At 40.5% G+C, this 18,689-nt stretch overlaps 2 protein-coding genes across 18 annotated transcripts in view; one reads left to right on the forward strand and one right to left on the reverse strand.

The window, feature by feature from the left end:
- The window catches only part of LOC109432889 (E3 ubiquitin-protein ligase lubel), an 88,685-nt gene extending 80,476 nt beyond the window's left edge, over nt 1-8,209 (forward strand). For all 17 annotated transcript variants that reach the window (XM_062851218.1, XM_029855909.2, XM_062851217.1 and 14 more), the window contains one exon: nt 7,810-8,209. In XM_062851218.1, the coding sequence (XP_062707202.1) occupies nt 7,810-7,839 (30 nt within the window). In that variant the 3' untranslated portion in view covers nt 7,840-8,209. The remainder of the gene's footprint in view (nt 1-7,809) is intronic.
- LOC109401371 (uncharacterized) lies at nt 8,210-18,594 on the reverse strand. The gene is made up of 3 exons (XM_029855767.2): nt 18,444-18,594; nt 8,615-8,834; nt 8,210-8,551 (listed from the first exon to the last, which is right to left on the reverse strand). The coding sequence occupies exons 1-3, from the start codon at nt 18,521-18,523 to the stop codon at nt 8,210-8,212; spliced, it is 642 nt and encodes a 213-aa protein (XP_029711627.2). The 5' UTR covers nt 18,524-18,594.
- Between the last annotated feature and the right edge of the window lie 95 nt (nt 18,595-18,689).

Raw genomic sequence — 18,689 nt, forward strand, 5'->3', positions numbered from 1 at the left:
AGACAATCTTTCATTAAGCTATATTACATACTCGGGAAAAAATGCTATACAAAATTTGACATCAATGGCGTGCATGATGATTTGCAGTTTTTAATTATTTAAAAAAAATAATTTTCCTTTAGAAATCAGCTCCCATATGTCTGTTTTGGCTAGGGTGCTTCTAATTTGGCCACTCCCATAAGAAATACACGTGATTGGCCAAAATAGAAAGCAAAGTTAAGAATATGGCCAAAACTGCGGCAATGCTTTTATTTTGGCCAGCGCCACTTTTAATACAAAAATCAAGTATTAGCTTGATTTCTGCATTTTTCTTATAAAGTATAGATCGAAACTCGGGCCCATATAGCCGAGGCGGTAAACGCACGGGTATTCAGCATGACCATGCTGAGGGTGACGGGTTCGATTCCCGGTCGGTCCAGGATCTTTTCGTAAAGGAAATTTCCTTGACTTCCTTGGGCATAGAGTATCTTCGTGCCTGCCACACGATATACACATGCAAAATGGTCATTGGCAGAGGAAGCTCTCAGTTAATAACTGTGGAAGTGCTCATAGAACACTAAGCTGAGAAGCAGGCTTTGTCCCAGTGAGGACGTTACGCCAAGAAGAGAGAGAGATCGAAACTTTTCATTTGACGCATTGGTTGTTTCCATAGGATTATTAATAATTTTTATAAAAATGATTTCCCTTAGACTGGCCAAAACCGGTGCCCGCACCCTATAATAGATTTGGAAGTTATATTTTACACATAGTGGGGCAACAGATCGGGTCATGCAACACCATTAATTTCAGGTATTCCTTTTACCTGAGGATTGCGGACTGAAATTTGACAGCAGCCAGGCTGCTACCAAAACTGCAAAATTATCAGAGTGTGCCTGGATACAAGTTTGTTTTGCTTAAGAAGCCATTAGACTGTTTGCTATGATGACAAATATTTGGCCAAACAAGCCCAACATATGACCAACGCAACGTGAATCATGGCAACCTTGGATAAATGTCGGGCTTCAATGGCAAATATTTGTCATAATGACAAACAGTCTAATGGCACCTTTAGTCACGCTAAAACAAGTGAAATGTTTAGTGACACACAAACTTTGCCATTAAATAGGAAAACTTTTTCTGATGTTTTTTCTGTGTGAAAACTTTGTGTAAAACTTGCCCAAAGTTCATTATTTATTCTTCTAAGCCCATACAGGACCAAAACAGTTGAATATATACGTTTTATTGAAACGTTTGTTTTAATAGGTTTTAGTCGATCTGTTTAAACTTTGTGTGGATTCGTTTGTGCGTGCACTTTGAATGTGATTTCCATAGAGCAGTGCTTCCCAAACTGTGCGCCGCGGCGCCCTGGTGCGCCGTGAGCATTTCACAGGTGCGCCGCAGGCTCTTGGGCTAAAACGCAAAGAACAAACGCTTATTATTGAAGACGGAATAACTTTTGTGTTATTCTCACCTTGTTCGCCTCATAGTATTTTCTGTATTTGTATCAAAGTCTTGCCTTTTTGAGGAAAACTTCGGATGAAAGTCAATTGGGTGAATAAATATGAATAAAATGAATAAAATATTGCTTTTTTCTGTAGCTTTTTCGAAAGAGCTCATTTTTCTGAGTATAACGTGACTTTTATTGCGTTCCAATCCCTTTGTTTTGATGGTGAAATTGACAAAACAGTTTTAATTTCGGTGGATAGAATGACAGTTCAATCGATAAAATGACAGTTCGCCCCGAAGCCCGAACAAAAAATTTTCCCCATACAAAGTTTAAATGCATTTTAAAAATAGTTCCTGAGCACCAAAAAAGGATGAAATTTTGGATTACGACTTATTTTCAGATGGAGATTTCGATTATGAAATGATCTTGATACCCATAAAGAAGCCAATTAAAGGGGGTTTTCCTTTTCCATTAAAAATAAATTTACCAAAATATTTGAATGTTTTCCGCAATAAATTTCCGATGTCCTCATGAAACTTTTGAACTTTTAACACATTTTAAAATTTCCAGAGTTTAACTAAGACTTTTTATGATTCTTCTTAGTTTTCGAAGTTCTTTCCAGAATAATTACTGCAAATCTTATGATCTCCATGCTGATCTCAAACGTTTCGGGACGACAATTTTATTTACATCACTAGTAGGCTAGTTCATATACTTATCGTAAAAAATTCTGCGAATATTTATATGTCGATGTTGTACATGATTCTGGAAACCCCCTTTTAAGAGTTGTTTCCCTCTTGCACAGAAACGAAAAAAATGACTGTTCTCCGTCACTGTCAGCCGTCCTGACATGTTCTAAGCAAATCATTTTTATTTCTATATTCCAGAAATTATTACGATTACGATTACGGTTTGTATTTGAAATGTTTAACTGAAAGTGTTAAAATCATTAAAATTATTTGTAAGAAACTTGTTGGTGCGCCGCGAAATTTTTGAAAATTTCAAAAGGCGCCGCGGAAGCAAAAAGTTTGGGAACCTCTGCAATTATGTGATTATTTTTGAAGTTTTTATGATGATATGCACGCCATTGATGTCAAATTTTGTATAGCATTTTTTCCCGAGTATGTAATATAGCTTAATGAAAGATTGTCTTTTAAAATATCGCCTCCCATTAACACCTATGGCACAAATTTCCCAAATGGAGGAGAACGTGCCTCTAGAGCCGACCTACTGTCCCATTAACACCTTGTGTGTTGAATGGCTTGCAAAACTTTTTCAACCAGCCATGGGCATAAAGCTCTATATGCTAAATTATAAATACACTAACGATTAACTGCCATTTTAATTAGAGCACAAAATTGGGTTTCTCAACAATGTTTAGACTACTGTGATAATTTAAGAATTCACTAAATCATCATTTCCCCGCGAAATTTCACACTAATCAAACTTATTTTGTTTACCTGTCGTGTATCCGACGCCACTGCAGGGCTGTTACAAAAGTGCCGATTTCAAAACCGCAAAATCCGCGCCAAGCCATTTGGAATCCGCGCCGAGGTAATCAAATCCGCGCCAGTACAAACACATACGGTTTTGATGACTCAAACTCATAAATAGCAGGAATTTTTTAGAGAAAATCAACTATTCATGACTTTTGTAGTAGTCCAGATGAAAAGTATTTCTAATGATAAATTGATTTGTAACTATTTCATAACTTTAGACGGCAGCTTCTACATCAAACAAAAGTTTCAAAATGTTGCAAACAGGCTAGTTTTTTTTTATTTGGAATAAAAAGTGTTGGATCAATAGTTGATTGCTTATCAATCATGGCGTTTACTATTTTACGAAAATGGAATTTTCTGTCCCCTGAAGCAGTTCCTAAACAGCATTTTTTGCGGATATTTCAAAATGATTTCTAACCAACATTATGTTAGAAATCCTAAAATAAAATTTGTAGTAAGTACAGTCTTTTGTTCGAGAGAACTGCAAAAAAATATTTCAGTATATTTTCAAAAATTCATGGATTACTTTCTACAGAATCTTATTTTGTAAAGATGCAAATGGAGTAATCCTAGTGCAATTTTTTGATTAAAAAATACCAATAAATGTCATTGCTAAGAGAGGTATTTATAAAAAAGGCATTTCATAAAAAAAAAGTCTGGCAAATGCTCTAAACAATCAGCTAAAGATATGAAGATAAGTATTAATTTATAAGAAAATTATGATAAGAGTTTTGGGCTACACCACATCCTTGGAAATCAGTGAAATTTTCAGCATTCAGAATGTCCTCAGTCTTATGATTCCGAAAGCTTTAACGAATTCTTCAAGTATTCCGCAAAAAAAAATCTATAAAAATTCTACCTAGAAACCCCTTAATAACTGAACCTGCAGCTCCCCTCTCAACGAGCGCTTCGATTGGAATTAAAGAGAAATTTTACCATGGCAACAAAAGTTTACGTATCTTTAGGATATTTTTTTTTAAGAATTTTGTTTTTTTTTTCGTTGAATTTTCTAAGAATGCAATCATAGAAATCTTCAAGACGTTTCAAGTATCTGTATCTTTTTCAAGAATTACAGAAATTTCACGACATACTGTATCAGAAAAACAATCAGATCGATTTTTTTACGACACACACAGTCTACAAAACCAATGATTTTCTTTACGAGATTCTATTAAATTAGACTACACAATTCAACCGAATGATTTTCTAAAATTTGCGAAATACTTCGTTTTGCAAATCCCACAAAAAAGCATGCAGAATCACCAAGAAACTACAGCTGTTTTTCTGAGGTCTTGCCATGACTCAGTGTTTTTCGAACCTCTAAGTTCCATTCAAAATTTAAACTTTACCCAAAATTTTACTCAAAAAATGATCTCGAGATGGCTTCAACAGTTTGACCATAAAATTCAGAAGAGGATCTTCTCAGTTTTAACAAGTTGAGCGTAGGAAAGTGTAACTAATCTAGCACTCCAAGGTAGAATTTACTATTTTTACTCAATCACTAAATCCCATAGCTCTAATTTGAAAACGTTCATTATTTTTTCTTATTGTGTGTTGAGCTCCATGTCTAAATATTCAATGTAAATGCATTTGAAAACCATTTCCGCAAAATCCGCGCCAAAATGAGCAAAAACGCGCGAAACGCAAAAACCGCGAAAAACGCAAAATCTGCGCCACCTGTAACAGCCCTGCCACTGTCATGAACTCAACCGAACTTGTGCATGCCAGCCGCTGCGAAGTCGTGTGCGAAATTCGACTGTGATGATAATGAATTTCGGCCGAGTCTAAATGGGTGCAAATGTCGCAATATCCAAAAAAGTTTTTTTTAGTTCTTATAGTAAACATGCTAACGAAGCAAATAACATTAATTTTGTTGATTATTCTGGTAAAATTTAAAAAAATAAGGCTCTGTAAACTAGATGATTAAAATTTGAACTTGCACAAAGTGTTTAAAAAATGTAGCATAGTAGAAAAGAAAAAAAAATCTCGCAGATCAAATATTTAATTTCCAAATACAATAAAAATTGCTGTATCGATAATAAATGATATTTCTCGATTGTTATGAGTAATTTTAACTGGAATATTTGATCAAGAACCACCATTACGGGCCTTCTCAATACAATTTTTTTTTTGTTTCAAATTTCTCAACAACACCCGTAGCAACAACTATTGCAAACGAATTACTACTTACTGCATTCGTTTTTATGGTATGACAAGCTTTGCCATCTGAAGGATCGAATGAGCTGAAAAGATAAGTTTGTTTAGATTAAATGCGTTCAGGAAAGCTAAGACAGTTTGCTAGTTCTTATGTTCCGTAAAAAACCTTAAAAAATAAGAAACTTTGTCTCCGAAAAAATGTTGTGGATATGCCTTTATCGATTTTTCCCAAATTTTGATCAAGGCATTCCTTAGACAACTTGTTGAGACAGTGAATGTGATGAAAATTTAGATATGTTTTGGTATTTAGTGATAAATAATGTTGAAATCATCAAAAAACACATTTGTGCAAAAGCAAATTTGAAAAAATAAGTAATTTGTTAGAGAACTCGACTGTTCTTTAAAATATCAAGACAATTGAAAGGAAATATAAAAATATGGAGAACAATATGCTATACTCTGATAGAAGTTGGTAAAAATCGTTAGAACAGTTCATTTAATTTAATAAACAAAGTGTATTTATAATTTCTAAAACAGTCTATAGCCAAACGGCGGCCGATGGCGGCACCAAGATCGATATAGGTGCACGGATCAAGAAGGCGAGGGCTGCTTTTGCGAGTTTAAGAAATCTATGGAAAAACAACCAAATTAGTCGACGCACCATAATCCGAGTTTTCAACTCGAACGTGAAATTTGTGCTGCTATACGCTAGTGAAACCTGGTGTGTATCAGTGGAGAACACTCAACGGCTGTAGGTCTTCATCAATAGATGCCTGCGGTATATAATTCGTGCATGGTGGCCTCACAGTTGAATCTCCAACGTGGAGCACCATCATCGTTGTCATCAAAAGCCGATAGCGACAGAAATTCGGGAGCGAAAGTGGAGGTGGGTCGGCCACACTCTACGCAGGGGCGGAAACCAAATCTGCAAACAAGCGTTAGACTGGGACCCAGCTCATGGCGGCGCAGCCTCAACAACGAAATCAAGCACGTCGACAGAAATTTGGCCTGGCCACAGGTCAAGGCGATGGCTGGCATTCGCCCAGGATGGAAATCTTTCCATTCGGCCCTCTGCACCACCTTGGGTGCCCAGGACTGAAAGTAAGTTATCAGAGTGACATCCATCCGCACACCAATCCCAGTCAGTTCAGTACTGATGGTAAAAAAGTGACGATGTCAAGCTGTCAGTACACAGGATCAAATATTTGTTTAAAAAGAAACCAATGCTCAAACATCTTGTTTGACTTGATTAAATTTTCATTAGTGTCAAACAGAAATTGTTTCTTGAGTTCTTTCCATGTCAAACATTTGACCCTGTGTACTTCAGACCTTTACAGAGTGCACTTGGTTCGCAGTTTCGTCTATATCATAATCTTCGATTTTAAACTGATAGTGGCAGAGGACAACCCTGAGCCAGTGCGGGTAGTAGGCCATAGGCCGTAATGATATCGTGTGGGTTGAACACGAGGTCAGTGATCCCTCATGGATCGATTCCAGCCTGCATCATTTTACGATACTTTTTTGTTTTTTTTTCGTAAGCCTGCCTTTTCAATTTAGTCATAACAAGTAGGTACCTACGATCAATTTTCATGAAGTATTCTTGTGACGCCCACCCCGGGCAGAAAAGAATTACAAAACAATTGCAAGTTTTACCATTCAAAAAGAATTACTGAATGGTAAAATTTGCCATTGGTTTGTTTGAAATAAGTGACAGAAGGGCAAAAATAATAACTGACATTGTTCTATGAAATAACTAAAGAATGTCAAATTTTGACATTACAATGGCAAACCAAGAACAAAAAAAATCAAGGTTGAGAACTGCAAAATATACCATTATTGAGTTATTGAAAACAGAACAATATCAAAATTAGTTATTCGCCTGTCAACACAAAAATAACAAAAGTTATCATTAGAATAACCAAAATTCAAATTTTGTCATTATGTTGTTCTTAATAAGTACCAAAACTGCGATGTTTCATGAAACTCGTAAGAGGTAAACAATATCTCACCAATGGCAAAATTTGTTATGATAGCAAAATAAGACATTCAGCAGTTATTCTTCCAAATTTGATAAATGACAAGCGAATGGCATATTTTGATATGATATCATTTTATGCTATTGACATGTTATTTCAAGCTCTTTATGAAGAACTCATGAATGACAAAATAAGTTATGACAACAAAATTTGTTATTCTTTTGTTGTTGGTTTGCCATTCACCTCTACCTGGGACACTATACAATTATGGCTAAAATTCATAAGGTAATTTCGTTAGTATACTTCGCTGAGTGTATGAAAAAAAAAATTATGATAATGATGGCATAAACTTTATTTTATTATTTATTCAGCAAAGTTACCGGATGTAAGAATTTAGAAATTTTATTTATATTCAAGGGCTACCTAATCTCTAGACTTGAGTTTGTTGGGTTCAAGTGTATCTAGGGTTCAAGGCATCTAGAAATAAATCAACAAGGTATATGCAGAGCTGCTTAAAATGCTTTCGAAAAAAGGTACAACATTATATTTTGCTTACTGCATTGCGTTTTCAAACACTCATTACACTAACATACACTGCATCACTGGACACGGAGCAAAAAAATCCGACAAGTAAGTCGACAAGTGACCTTCACTATAAATGTCTGGTACATTTAGAGATTTTATCAGCTGCAAATATTAAATTATCCAATACTGAATCCATGTCACGTACTAATAATATTTACCTTTTTAGATTGTCAAAGAACAAATCCCACTGAATTGAAGAGGAAGATGCGTCAGGAACAACTCGGAATCAACATTTTGTTGCAGGCGTAAAAGTAATGAATTCGGTCATCAGTTTATGTAAAGAAACCTAAGATACTCAAGTTAGCCTAAATTCACTTTTAAATATATATTGTTTCCATCACTCAACATTTTTACATTGTGCTATTGATTACCTTCTCACACTTAGCAAAGGTGACTTACTTTGGTGTTAGAATTTCGACAAAACTTATCAAAGTTCGATGATGTTTCATCGAAGTCGGTGATTTTTCCTTAGTATTCCTACTTACTATCCGCTGATCTTTCTCAATAAAAAGTACATATGTGACATTATACTTGTTTTGCCAAATAAAAACAATATTACAGTTACACTACTTGAGTAACAGTTTCAGCCGATCCTGGACCGTCAACGGTTCAGCCGATGACATCCCTTCGGACTTTTTCTTCAACATATTGGCCAAGGCATTCAACTTACTGGGTTCCTTCGAGCTAAACGAAGTCTGCTTAGCATTTTTGTGGTTACCTTTGGTCGTCAAAGGGATGCTAAGCTTTGCTGTTGGATCTCGTTTGCGCTTTTTCCGCTTACTGTTGGTGACAGCGGTGGAGGGACTAAAATGTTCCTTGTTCAAGGTAAGAGATTTCTGAACGGGTTTAGCGTTGCGTTTATCGGTGATAAAGCGTGTTTTATAAGAGCACAACTTGCATGTGTATTTCTGTAACGGTTGAAGTACTGGTTTCGAATCAGATGGGACTCAGAAAAAAAAGAAAATACCTACCGCTATCACGTGCTTCCGACCTAGAAGGTAATCCAAATATGATTGTTGCTTTCTCGTTCGGGAAGGTTTGTTCTGGTACTTTTTGATAAGTTTGTCGTAGCGATTAGTACTGGCCACCTCGTCCACTTGAAAGTAACCGTGCATCCACAACGTTTTGCACTTGCGACACATCCATTTATTGTTAGTTTTCCCCAAGTCGGCCTCACTGGATGCTGCAACTCTGAAACGCATTTTTTTATTAACTTTCAGTTTTTATTTGGCTTGTGAGTAAGTCAGCTATTTCTAGTCTAGGCGTAGAAGTATTCACGGTTGTACCAGCATTTGCTTTTTCATATTCCCCATCCTAAACAAACACGAGAAAGAAAAGGCTGCACGGCGGCCTGAAAGAGTCAGCAAGAGTACACCCGATTATTTTTTTACACGGGTCTGGTTTTTGCTATAACTGAGTCATTTTTTAACCAATTCTCATGACATTTTGTACACTGATAGTACATGTGTACACAATTTCATGAAAATCGATTAAAAATTGACTGAGTTATAGCGAAAACCAGACCCGTGCAAAAAAGGAATCGGGTGTACTCAAAAATAAGTAGTACTCAAAATTTGTTACTTGGCAGGAATTAAGTGTTTTTATAAAAGGTTATGATGAAATAGTGCATACAAAATCTTTGCGGGACTTAAACTCACAATTATTGTCGTGTCCATAAACCACGTGGTCATTTTTTTTGAAACTTCTCAAACCCCCCCCCCCCCCCGTGGTCATTAGTCCATACAAATTTTTTTATTCGTCCATACAAAATGGTCATCGGCCGAACCCCCCCCCCCCCCCCCTAAAGACCACGTGGTTTATGGACAGCCCCTATGTATAGCCATTCGAGATTTTAACTCGCATCGGACTGGTTAGGCTTGTGCAATAACAAATATTTTTTTATCAATGAAGATTGATGATAATAATAAGAATATAATATATTAGAATAAGAGTTTTGATGTCTGCTACAAAGTTGAAGAGAAATGTATTGTTGGAAAGTTTGTAGAACAAACGATTATCTTATTTACTCAATTTAAAGAGTTATGTGTATTTTTTGTAAATAACCCCCTAAATGAAATTTACGTTATAACTTTTTCTAGGGATTTTAAGGAACTTTCGTGTGTTCTACAAAGTTGCTTTAGCTGTTATTACACAGAGTCAAATATTTATCCAAAAAGAAACCAATGCTCAAACATCTTGTTTGACTCGATCGAATCTTCATTAGTGTCAAACAAAACTGATGTTGTTTCTTGAGTTATTTCCTTGTCTATTTGACCCTGTGTACTTCAGGCCTTATTGGGATGAAATGCACCTCCTTCTGTTTTTTTTTTTAAATTTTTAATGGAATAACGCTCCAAGTAGAACAGAGCCTACATTTTAAGAAATACCATAAAGATTTTCTAGTGCAGGCCTTGGAGAAACCACAAAAGGAATTTTGAAGACCTAGAGTTTCTTCTTGTATCGACTTTTCGAACCCTCTAAGTAGAATATCCTCTTCGAATGAGTGAAATTCGTTTGTGTACCTTTCAATTCCGCCTTCTTTGACAAATGAGCGTACATATTTCAACTTCCGCTTGATAACTGATACTGAGGAAGACTACACGTGGTAGTCCAAATACGCGTATCTGTCAAATGATAAGCATTTGAGGACAGATTCAAAATGTATAAAACTGATAACACTAAAGTCAGGTCTTTTTTACGTCTTATTTTTGCATGATTCGTCCAGAAATGGTGAGACTTTTTTACGCGGTTTTTTGAATTTTAAACTGAGTTTTGTTTACGCTGTACGTATCCCCCGCGTAAAAAACCAGACTTCAAACTTTCAAACTAGGATTTCTGCAGAAAATGTTGATGGTATGTCTCCTCATGCAATTACAGCTGAGATTCCTACAAAAAATCCTGCTGTGATTCTTTCAAGATTTTATACAAGATTTCCTCCAGATTTTTTTTTTCTTAAGACTGCCCAGTAATTCCTGCTGGAAATCCACTTGAGATTTCTTCAAGGATTCCTGCTAGGATTTCTCCAGAGATTACCCAGCCTAGGGCTGAAAATCTCTATAATAAAGAAATAATAATAATAATAATAATAGGATTGCTCCAGGAATGCTGTTGGTATTCATTCAGGAGTTTCTGGCGGAATCCTCCAGGAAGACTTCTGGGATTCCTTCGGCTATAACTGCTGGGAATCATCCAGAAATACTTGAAGGACTCCTAAGAGCAATTACTGAGGAAATCTCAACTGAAATTGTTTGAGAAATTCCAGCTCGAATTCTTGAAAAAATCTTACAGGAATATCTAAAGGACCTACCTAGCATTTCTGCTGATATTTCAAGAGAAATTCCTATAGGAATTCTTGGAGAAACCTTTGAAGTAGTAAAAATTTCCAGAGAAATCCCATCAGGCATCTCGAGGATTTTTCAAGAGGATTTTTCCAATCATTTTCCCCACTTTTCTATTTCTCCGTGGAATTCCTTCAAAAAATTCTCTAGAAATACGAGAAATACCCACTGGTGATTCTGCAGAAGTTGCTTCCGTGATTTCTATGATGATTTTTCAAATGATTCCTCCACAATTTCCCCAAGAATGCCATCCAGGAATGTAATGTGGTTCCTCCAGAGAAATTCCAGGATTTCCCCTGGAATTTGTCCAAAAATTCTTCTGGGATTACCTCTAGAAATTCTTGCTGGAATCCTTTCCATTATTTTTCATGAGAACTATCCACTAATCAACTAATAAGACAAAATAAAATTCCCTGAATTTTCCAGGTTTTTCCAAGGACATTTTAAAAGTTTGTAATTCGAAAACTAGCCCAAATTTCTATTAAATTTATATACTTTTCAAAAACTATATAAAAATATCCTCAAATATGTTGGGTAAAAATGCTCAAGGTTCTACCCCACAAATTCCACCAAATGGCTAAATTCATCCAAGTGCTTTTATTGCTTAACTAAGGAATTCCTTCAGCGATTTCGGGCAGGATTTCGTCCGTAGTTCCTCCTAGGGTTTCTCTTAGAAAGTTTTAAGAATTCCTTCTGAAATTTCTTTAATATTTCCTCCCGTGACTACTCCAAGAACTTTTCCTGCTAGCAAGGATGGGAACACTCACTCATTCACTTGCCGTTTTCTCAACTAAGAAGCGTGCTATCAAGGAACGATGTTTGGACGACTTTTACCTTGTGGTTTTGTCTTAAAGTTTGCCAAATAGAGTATGGGTCGCACACGCATACCGAAGCCGTAAGGGAGCTGTAAAGACAACTATCCACGAGGTGAATGTAAATTACACTCACCTCGTGGAGAGTCGCGTTCATAGCGCAATCACGACTTTGGAATGCGTTTGCGACCCACACTCTATTCGGCAAACTTTTAGATAAAACTACAAGGCAAAAGTCTTCCATACATCGTTTCTTGATAGCACGCTTTTGAACTGAGAAAACAGCAAGTGAATGTAACTCTCTACAAGTGAGTGTTCGCATGTCTGCGTGCTAGGTTTTTTTTTTCAGAATTCCTACTAGATTTTTTTTCGGGAATTCTTGCAGAGATTCATCAAGCATTTTCAGCAGGAGGAATAATTATTGCTCTTGAGGGTTCTACAGGAATTTATGGAGGATTCCCTCCAGGTTTTACATAGCGAACCCAGAATCCCAATATCAATCAAGGAAAAATTAAAGCAATAGTTCCTAAAACAATCTCAAGAGGATTCCCTGTAGGAATACTAAATTTTTGGAGGAATCATGAATAAAATACTACAGGAATTTTTGGAGGAATCCCAGGCTGTAATTTACACTCACCTCGTGGAGAGTCGCTTTCACAGCTCTGTTACGACTTTGGTATGCGTGTGCGAACACAACTCTGTACGGAAAACTTTTAGACAACACCACAAGGCAAAAGTCGTCCATGCCTACTGTAGGTAACATCGTTTCTTGATTGCACGCTTCTGAGCTAAGAAAATAACTAGTGAGTGTAACTATTTGCAAGTGAGTGTTCCCATCCCTGATTCCAACAAGAATTTCTATTGATGATGCCACAAGAATTTTTGGATGAATCCTTGCAGAAATTTCTGTAATAATCCCTAGATAAATCATTGGAAAAATCTCTGAAGAAACTTCAAAAGGATTTTTTGGAGGAATCCATGGAGAAATCCCTTGAAGTGTTTTAAGAAGAGTTTCTGGAGGAATCTCATCCTTGCTGGGATTTCTCAAGCATTTTCAGCAGCAATTTCTCCAGTTATTGCTCTCGGGAGTACTGCAAGAATCGTAGAATCCTTGAAGGAACAACAGTAGGACTTTGGACGAATCTTAGCCTGTGATTGTATCAGGTATTCCAGCAACAGTTGCTGCAGGAATCCTAGATCTGTTGGTGTTACGTCACAGGCGCTAGCACACTGAACACAAGTGTAGAGAGTAAAATGTCATACCTACCTTCGTAATACTTTGCATTGTTTTTCGATTTGTCATAACCCTTTTGTATACGCCGAGAATAAAACACGTTTCGTTAAGAGTAAACCGATTTCCGTATTTCCTACGCGTTCGAAAGTTCCCTGCGGTCGGAATCTCTGCTCTGGTCATTCCCTGTACCGACAGGTTATTGGCCCAGTTTCGGGAATTGCGGAATCGTTTCGGTTCGGCGGTAAAAGTCGCGGATTTCGTGCGGTTGTTGTGTGTCGTCGCTGGCTGGTGCAAAGGCGGTGAGGTGTGGACTTGTCACCCCCGGAAAGTTGCTGGATGTGAGCGGGATGGCGGATCTTGGAAAGTTTTCCATAGTCAAGCTCGGGAACAGCAACTACGGAACATGGAAGTTCCAAATGGAAATGTTCCTCACCAGGGAGGAACTTTGGCACACGGTGGACGAAGTAAAGCCGGAACCGGAGACGGATGCTTGGCGGAAGGCGGACAAAAAGGCCAGAGCTACGATCGGGCTATGTATCGAGCAGAGCCAGTACCCTCTTATCAAAGACTGCACGACGGCGAGAGCGGTATGGGATGCGCTTAAAGCGTATCACGAAAAATCAACAATAACATCCCAGCTGTCATTGTTGATCCGACTTTGCGACTCAAAGCTCGGCGAATCCGGTGATGTGGAGCGGCATCTACTGGAGATGGACACTCTGTTCGACAAGCTCGAAAATGCTGGCCTGGATTTGGAGGAAAAGCTGAAAATCGCCATGGTACTGCGCAGCATGCCAGAGTCGTACCATTTTCTGGCATCGGCTTTGGAGGCTCGGCCGGACGATGATATCACCATGGAGTTGGTTCGATCGAAGCTGATGGATGAGTATCACAAGAGGCTGGAGCGGTGCGGTAAGTCGTCGTCGAAGGAACAGGTGCTGAAGACACAGAAAGCGAGCACCGAAAAAGTCTGCTTTTTCTGTAAGAAACCTGGCCACTTCAAACGTGACTGCAGGAAGTGGCAGGCTCAGGTGAATGCTGACGATTGCGAACCATCTGGGAGCAAACCGGCTGGTAAGAAATACCCGGCGAAGGCGAAGGCAAAACAGGCGACGGACAAGGATGAATCGGCGGCGGTGTTTTTGGTAGAAGAAAAAAGTGAATCCACTAGTTTGGCAAAAAGAAAAAGTGTTTGGACGGTGGACAGTGGCGCGTCGTGCCACATGACCGGCGACGAAAAGTTTTTCGATGAGCTGGTGAAGTCGTCCAACGTGCAGGTGTCAATGGCCAACGGAAAAAGTGCGCCGTCTGGGGGTCTCGGCAGCGGAAGTGTCAGAGGTGTCACCGGAGCCGGAAAACCGATCAAGATAGAGCTCGGGAAGGTCCTCTACGTGCCTGATTTGGACAGTGGTTTGCTGTCTGTCAGCAAAATAACGGACAACGGCTACAGTGTTTTGTTCAAGCGAGACAGCGTCGAGGTGATTGACCAGACGAGCAAAGTTATTGCCCTGGGGGGGCGAAGCGGAGACTTGTACGAGTTGAAGCAGTCGGAGTGCGTGGCGGTGGCAAAATCCAGGAACCATTCCATCAATTGCCAGCATACGTGGCATCGCCGGTTCGGGCATCGGCATCATTCGGTGTTCGACAGGATCAGGAAGGAGGAACTAGTGCTGGGCATGAAGCTGGTCGATTGCGGTGCACGAGTCCAGTGCGAGTCCTGCCTGGAGGGGAAAATGGCGCGTTTGCCGTTCCCGCAGCAGTCGGTGCGGAAGAGCACACAGCCGTTGGACCTGATACACACGGATTTGTGTGGTCCAATGAGCAACGCGACGGCCGGAGGGCGGAAGTATTTTTTGACGCTTATCGACGATTACTCCAGGTACCTTGTCCTGTACCTACTGAGAGACAAGTCTCAGGCGAAGGATTGCATCAAGAGCTACGTTAGGATGGTGGAAAACAAGTTCGGTCGGAAGCCACGGATTATTCGTTCCGACCGGGGCGGCGAATTCGTCAATAAGGAGTTGAAGCAGTTCTACTCGGACGAGGGGATCGAAATGCAGCTGACAGCGGGATACTCGCCGGAACAGAATGGTGTCGCCGAACGGCGGAACCGTTATTTGCAGGAGATGGCGATGTGCATGCTTCTCGATGCTGGTCTAGAGAAACAGTATTGGGGAGAGGCTGTGGCAGCAGCTGCATATATCCAGAATCGATTGCCGAGCCGCACAGTGCACAAAACTCCATTCGAGCTCTGGAGTGGCCAGAAACCGGACATCGGGCACCTGAAGGTTTTCGGGTGTGAAGCTTTCGTCCATGTTCCGGACGCGAAGCGAAGTAAAATGGACAGCAAGGCCAAGAAGCTCATTTTCGTTGGCTATGATTGCGGATCAAAAGCATATCGGTTTCTGAACAAGCAGACGAACCAGATTACCGTAAGCAGGGACGCAAAGTTTCTGGAGTTGGGTTCGCAGCTTCAGGAGGAGCGACTTCCGGAACAGGTCGTGGAATCAAGATCGGAGGTGGAGGCATTGCCACCGGAGGTGGAGCTGGACGCTCTGCGGCAACAGGTGGACGACGAGCCGGAACCACCCGGAACCGGAAGCGGCGATGATGCAAGTTTGCGGGATGAACCATCGTTTCGTGGTTTCGATGACGCGGACACAACCGATGAGGAGTTTTTCGATCCGGATGAAGCAAATACAAACGTAGAACAACCACGAAGGTCGCGACGATCGAATGCTGGTGCGATACCGAAGCGTATGGAGGATTACGTTGTTGGCGTGGCACGATTGACTGAGAGTGAACCCAAGAACTACAAGGAAGCGGTCAATAGTGCACGAAAGTCGGAGTGGATCAAAGCCATGGACGAAGAATACCAGTCACTTCTGTCCAGAGGTACCTGGTCCCTGGTACCGTTGCCTGCCGGACGACAAGTCATCGGGTCAAGGTGGGTATTCAAGGAGAAAAAGGACTCACTTGGGAAGACCGTGCGGTTTAAAGCAAGGTTGGTTGCCCAAGGATTCGGACAACGTTCTGGCGTAGATTATGGGGAAGTATTTGCGCCAGTCGCTATGCAGTCAACCCTGAGAGTGCTTCTAACGGTGGCGGGCCACCGGAAGTACCATGTGCGGCACATTGATGTTAAGAACGCCTACCTGAACGGGGTCCTCCAGGAGGAAATATTCATGCGGCAGCCACCTGGATTCTCGGTGCCGGGCAAAGAGAAGCTTGTTTGTAGACTGAAGCGGAGCCTCTACGGGCTTAAACAGGCAGCCCGGGTTTGGAACAGCACCGTGAAGGAGATTATGCTGGAGCTCGGCTTCCGGCAGTCGGAATCGGACGTTTGCCTCTACGCAAAGCAACTGAAGAGCGGTGACTGGATTTACGTGCTCATGCACGTGGACGACATGATCGTGGCCACCAAGGACGATCGGGAAATAACACGGCTGGAAACAGCTTTGCGGAAGAAGATTGAAATCACGTCTCTTGGCGAGGTAAGTCATTTCCTAGGCATCAAGGTCAGGAAGGATGACCGCGGCGTATTCTGCCTCAGTCAGCGAGCGTTCATTCGGGAGATTGCTTGCCGTTTTGGACTTGATCGAGCGAAGCCTTCAAAGTACCCTTTGGACGTCGGCTACTGAAAGCAGGACAGTGAGGCGCTACCCGACAATGAGGAATACCACAGTCTGGTAGGCGCGCTCCTCTATGTATCAACCAATACCAGACCGGATATTTCGGCGGCAGTTTCCATACTAAGCCGGAAGAGTACCTGTCCAACACAACACGACTGGGTTGAACTTAAGCGGATTGTGCGTTATCTGATTGGAACTGAAGATTACGAACTACGACTGGATGGCGGACAGGAAGACGGATTGACGCTCAACGGATTCTGCGACGCAGACTGGGCGGGCGATTCGCGGGACAGGAAGTCAACTAGCGGATTTCTGTTCCAAGTCGGGCGAGCAACGGTAAGTTGGGCGAGCCGAAAACAGAATTGCGTGGCAACATCGACGATGGAGGCAGAATATATAGCGCTCTCCGAAGCGGCGTCGGAAGCTGTTTGGTTGCGCAGGCTGTTGAACGAGCTCGGCGAGGAGCAGCAGGAGCCCACGACGATACAGGAAGACAACCGCAGCTGCATAGATTTTGTTTCGTTGGAGCGGCAGAACAAGCGGAGCAAGCACATAGATACAAAACTGCATCACGCCAAGGATCTGTGTGCGAGAGGAGACATTCAACTGCGGTACTGTCCAACTGAAAGGATGGTTGCCGACATTTTCACAAAACCTCTGGGGCCTACTAAGATCCACCAGTTCGCGGTGAGCCTCGGACTCGCAACGGAATAAGGATACGCTCTGTTCAGCGTTAAGCGAGGAGGAGTGTTGGTGTTACGTCACAGGCGCTAGCACACTGAACACAAGTGTAGAGAGTAAAATGTCATACCTACCTTTGTAATACTTTGCATTGTTTTTCGATTTGTCATAACCCTTTTGTATACGCCGAGAATAAAACACGTTTCGTTAAGAGTAAACCGATTTCCGTATTTCCTACGCGTTCGAAAGTTCCCTGCGGTCGGAATCTCTGCTCTGGTCATTCCCTGTACCGACAAGATCACCTCCAGGAATTTCTTCAAAATTCCTCCTGAGTGACAGTTAGGGGAACCAACGTATTTTAGACACAGCGTTACGCCAATATATTTTGGACATTTCCATTTGTTTTTGCCGCAAGTATCCAAAAAATATCGGCACGTTGTTGTGTCCAAAATATGTTGGTTCCCCCATTTGACATATTTCCCATGAGAAAACTGTAAAAAAAAAACGCAAACCTTGACGGAACGGTCGCTTTGTGTTCCAGGCTTAAGCAAACGGATGGCATTCAAGTTATGTTCAAGTTTCACGTTTGCTTACTCCGTCACCTAGCAATTTTTGTAATTTGTAATTTTATTAAAAACGATAACCTGCCAGTATACACCTAGTTCATGGTTCAGTATTTTTGGCATTTGGCGAATGTTTCCGTGACGGTTTTGGATCGAAAAATCTTTGAAGTGGCTACGTCTGTTTGTCTGTGTTAACTGCATCAAATATACTGCAGTGTGCAGCATAGATGTCCCATGTTCTATGAGAATCCCTGCACACGGCAGTATAGTGCCTTCACGGACGAGTTTTAGTTGAAAAGAGGCAGGCCGAGCTCCGGTAGTAACGTAGAGCCACAAAGATTTGTGGGGAACATGGAAAGCTCATCATCAATAGATGTGGCACCAAACGCGTTCTTCGGGTCGATAATTTTATCCAGCATTTATGAGCACCTCGGTCACTGTGAAATTGTTTATGCTTTCTGTGCGCAATGATGCTGGAGCTGGACCATTTTTATCAGCAATGAAATTTTACTATCAAAAGATATCAATAATGCTACTTACGATAAGGCAGATTTCAATACGACTTGAAACGGATTATCACTGGGCAATTTCTGAGCAAATTCCCATAAATATTCGTTCATTTTCGATTAATTCCGAACCGAAAACTACACTACACACCGAGCATTAAAAATCACAACAAAAACAAAATGCACGTGAAAACATCAAACAAAAAAAATGATTGAAACATTTAATGTTTCACCAATGACAGCAAATGTCAAACATAGGATGTCCGCTGTCAGATTGAAA

This window comes from Aedes albopictus, chromosome 2 (assembly GCF_035046485.1).
Source record: "Aedes albopictus strain Foshan chromosome 2, AalbF5, whole genome shotgun sequence".
NCBI classification, from domain to species: Eukaryota; Metazoa; Arthropoda; class Insecta; order Diptera; family Culicidae; genus Aedes; species Aedes albopictus.

Excerpts from the sequence above, each read along its gene's own strand:
- LOC109401371 (XM_029855767.2), bottom strand. The coding sequence starts at position 18,523 with ATGAACGAATATTTATGGGAATTTGCTCAGAAATTGCCCAGTGATAAT. Across the intron at positions 8,835-18,443 it reads GTATTGAAATCTGCCTTATC|AGTTGCAGCATCCAGTGAGG; the intron begins GTAAGTAGCATT and ends AATGCGTTTCAG. Across the intron at positions 8,552-8,614 it reads GTCGGAAGCACGTGATAGCG|AAATACACATGCAAGTTGTG; the intron begins GTAGGTATTTTC and ends CAACCGTTACAG.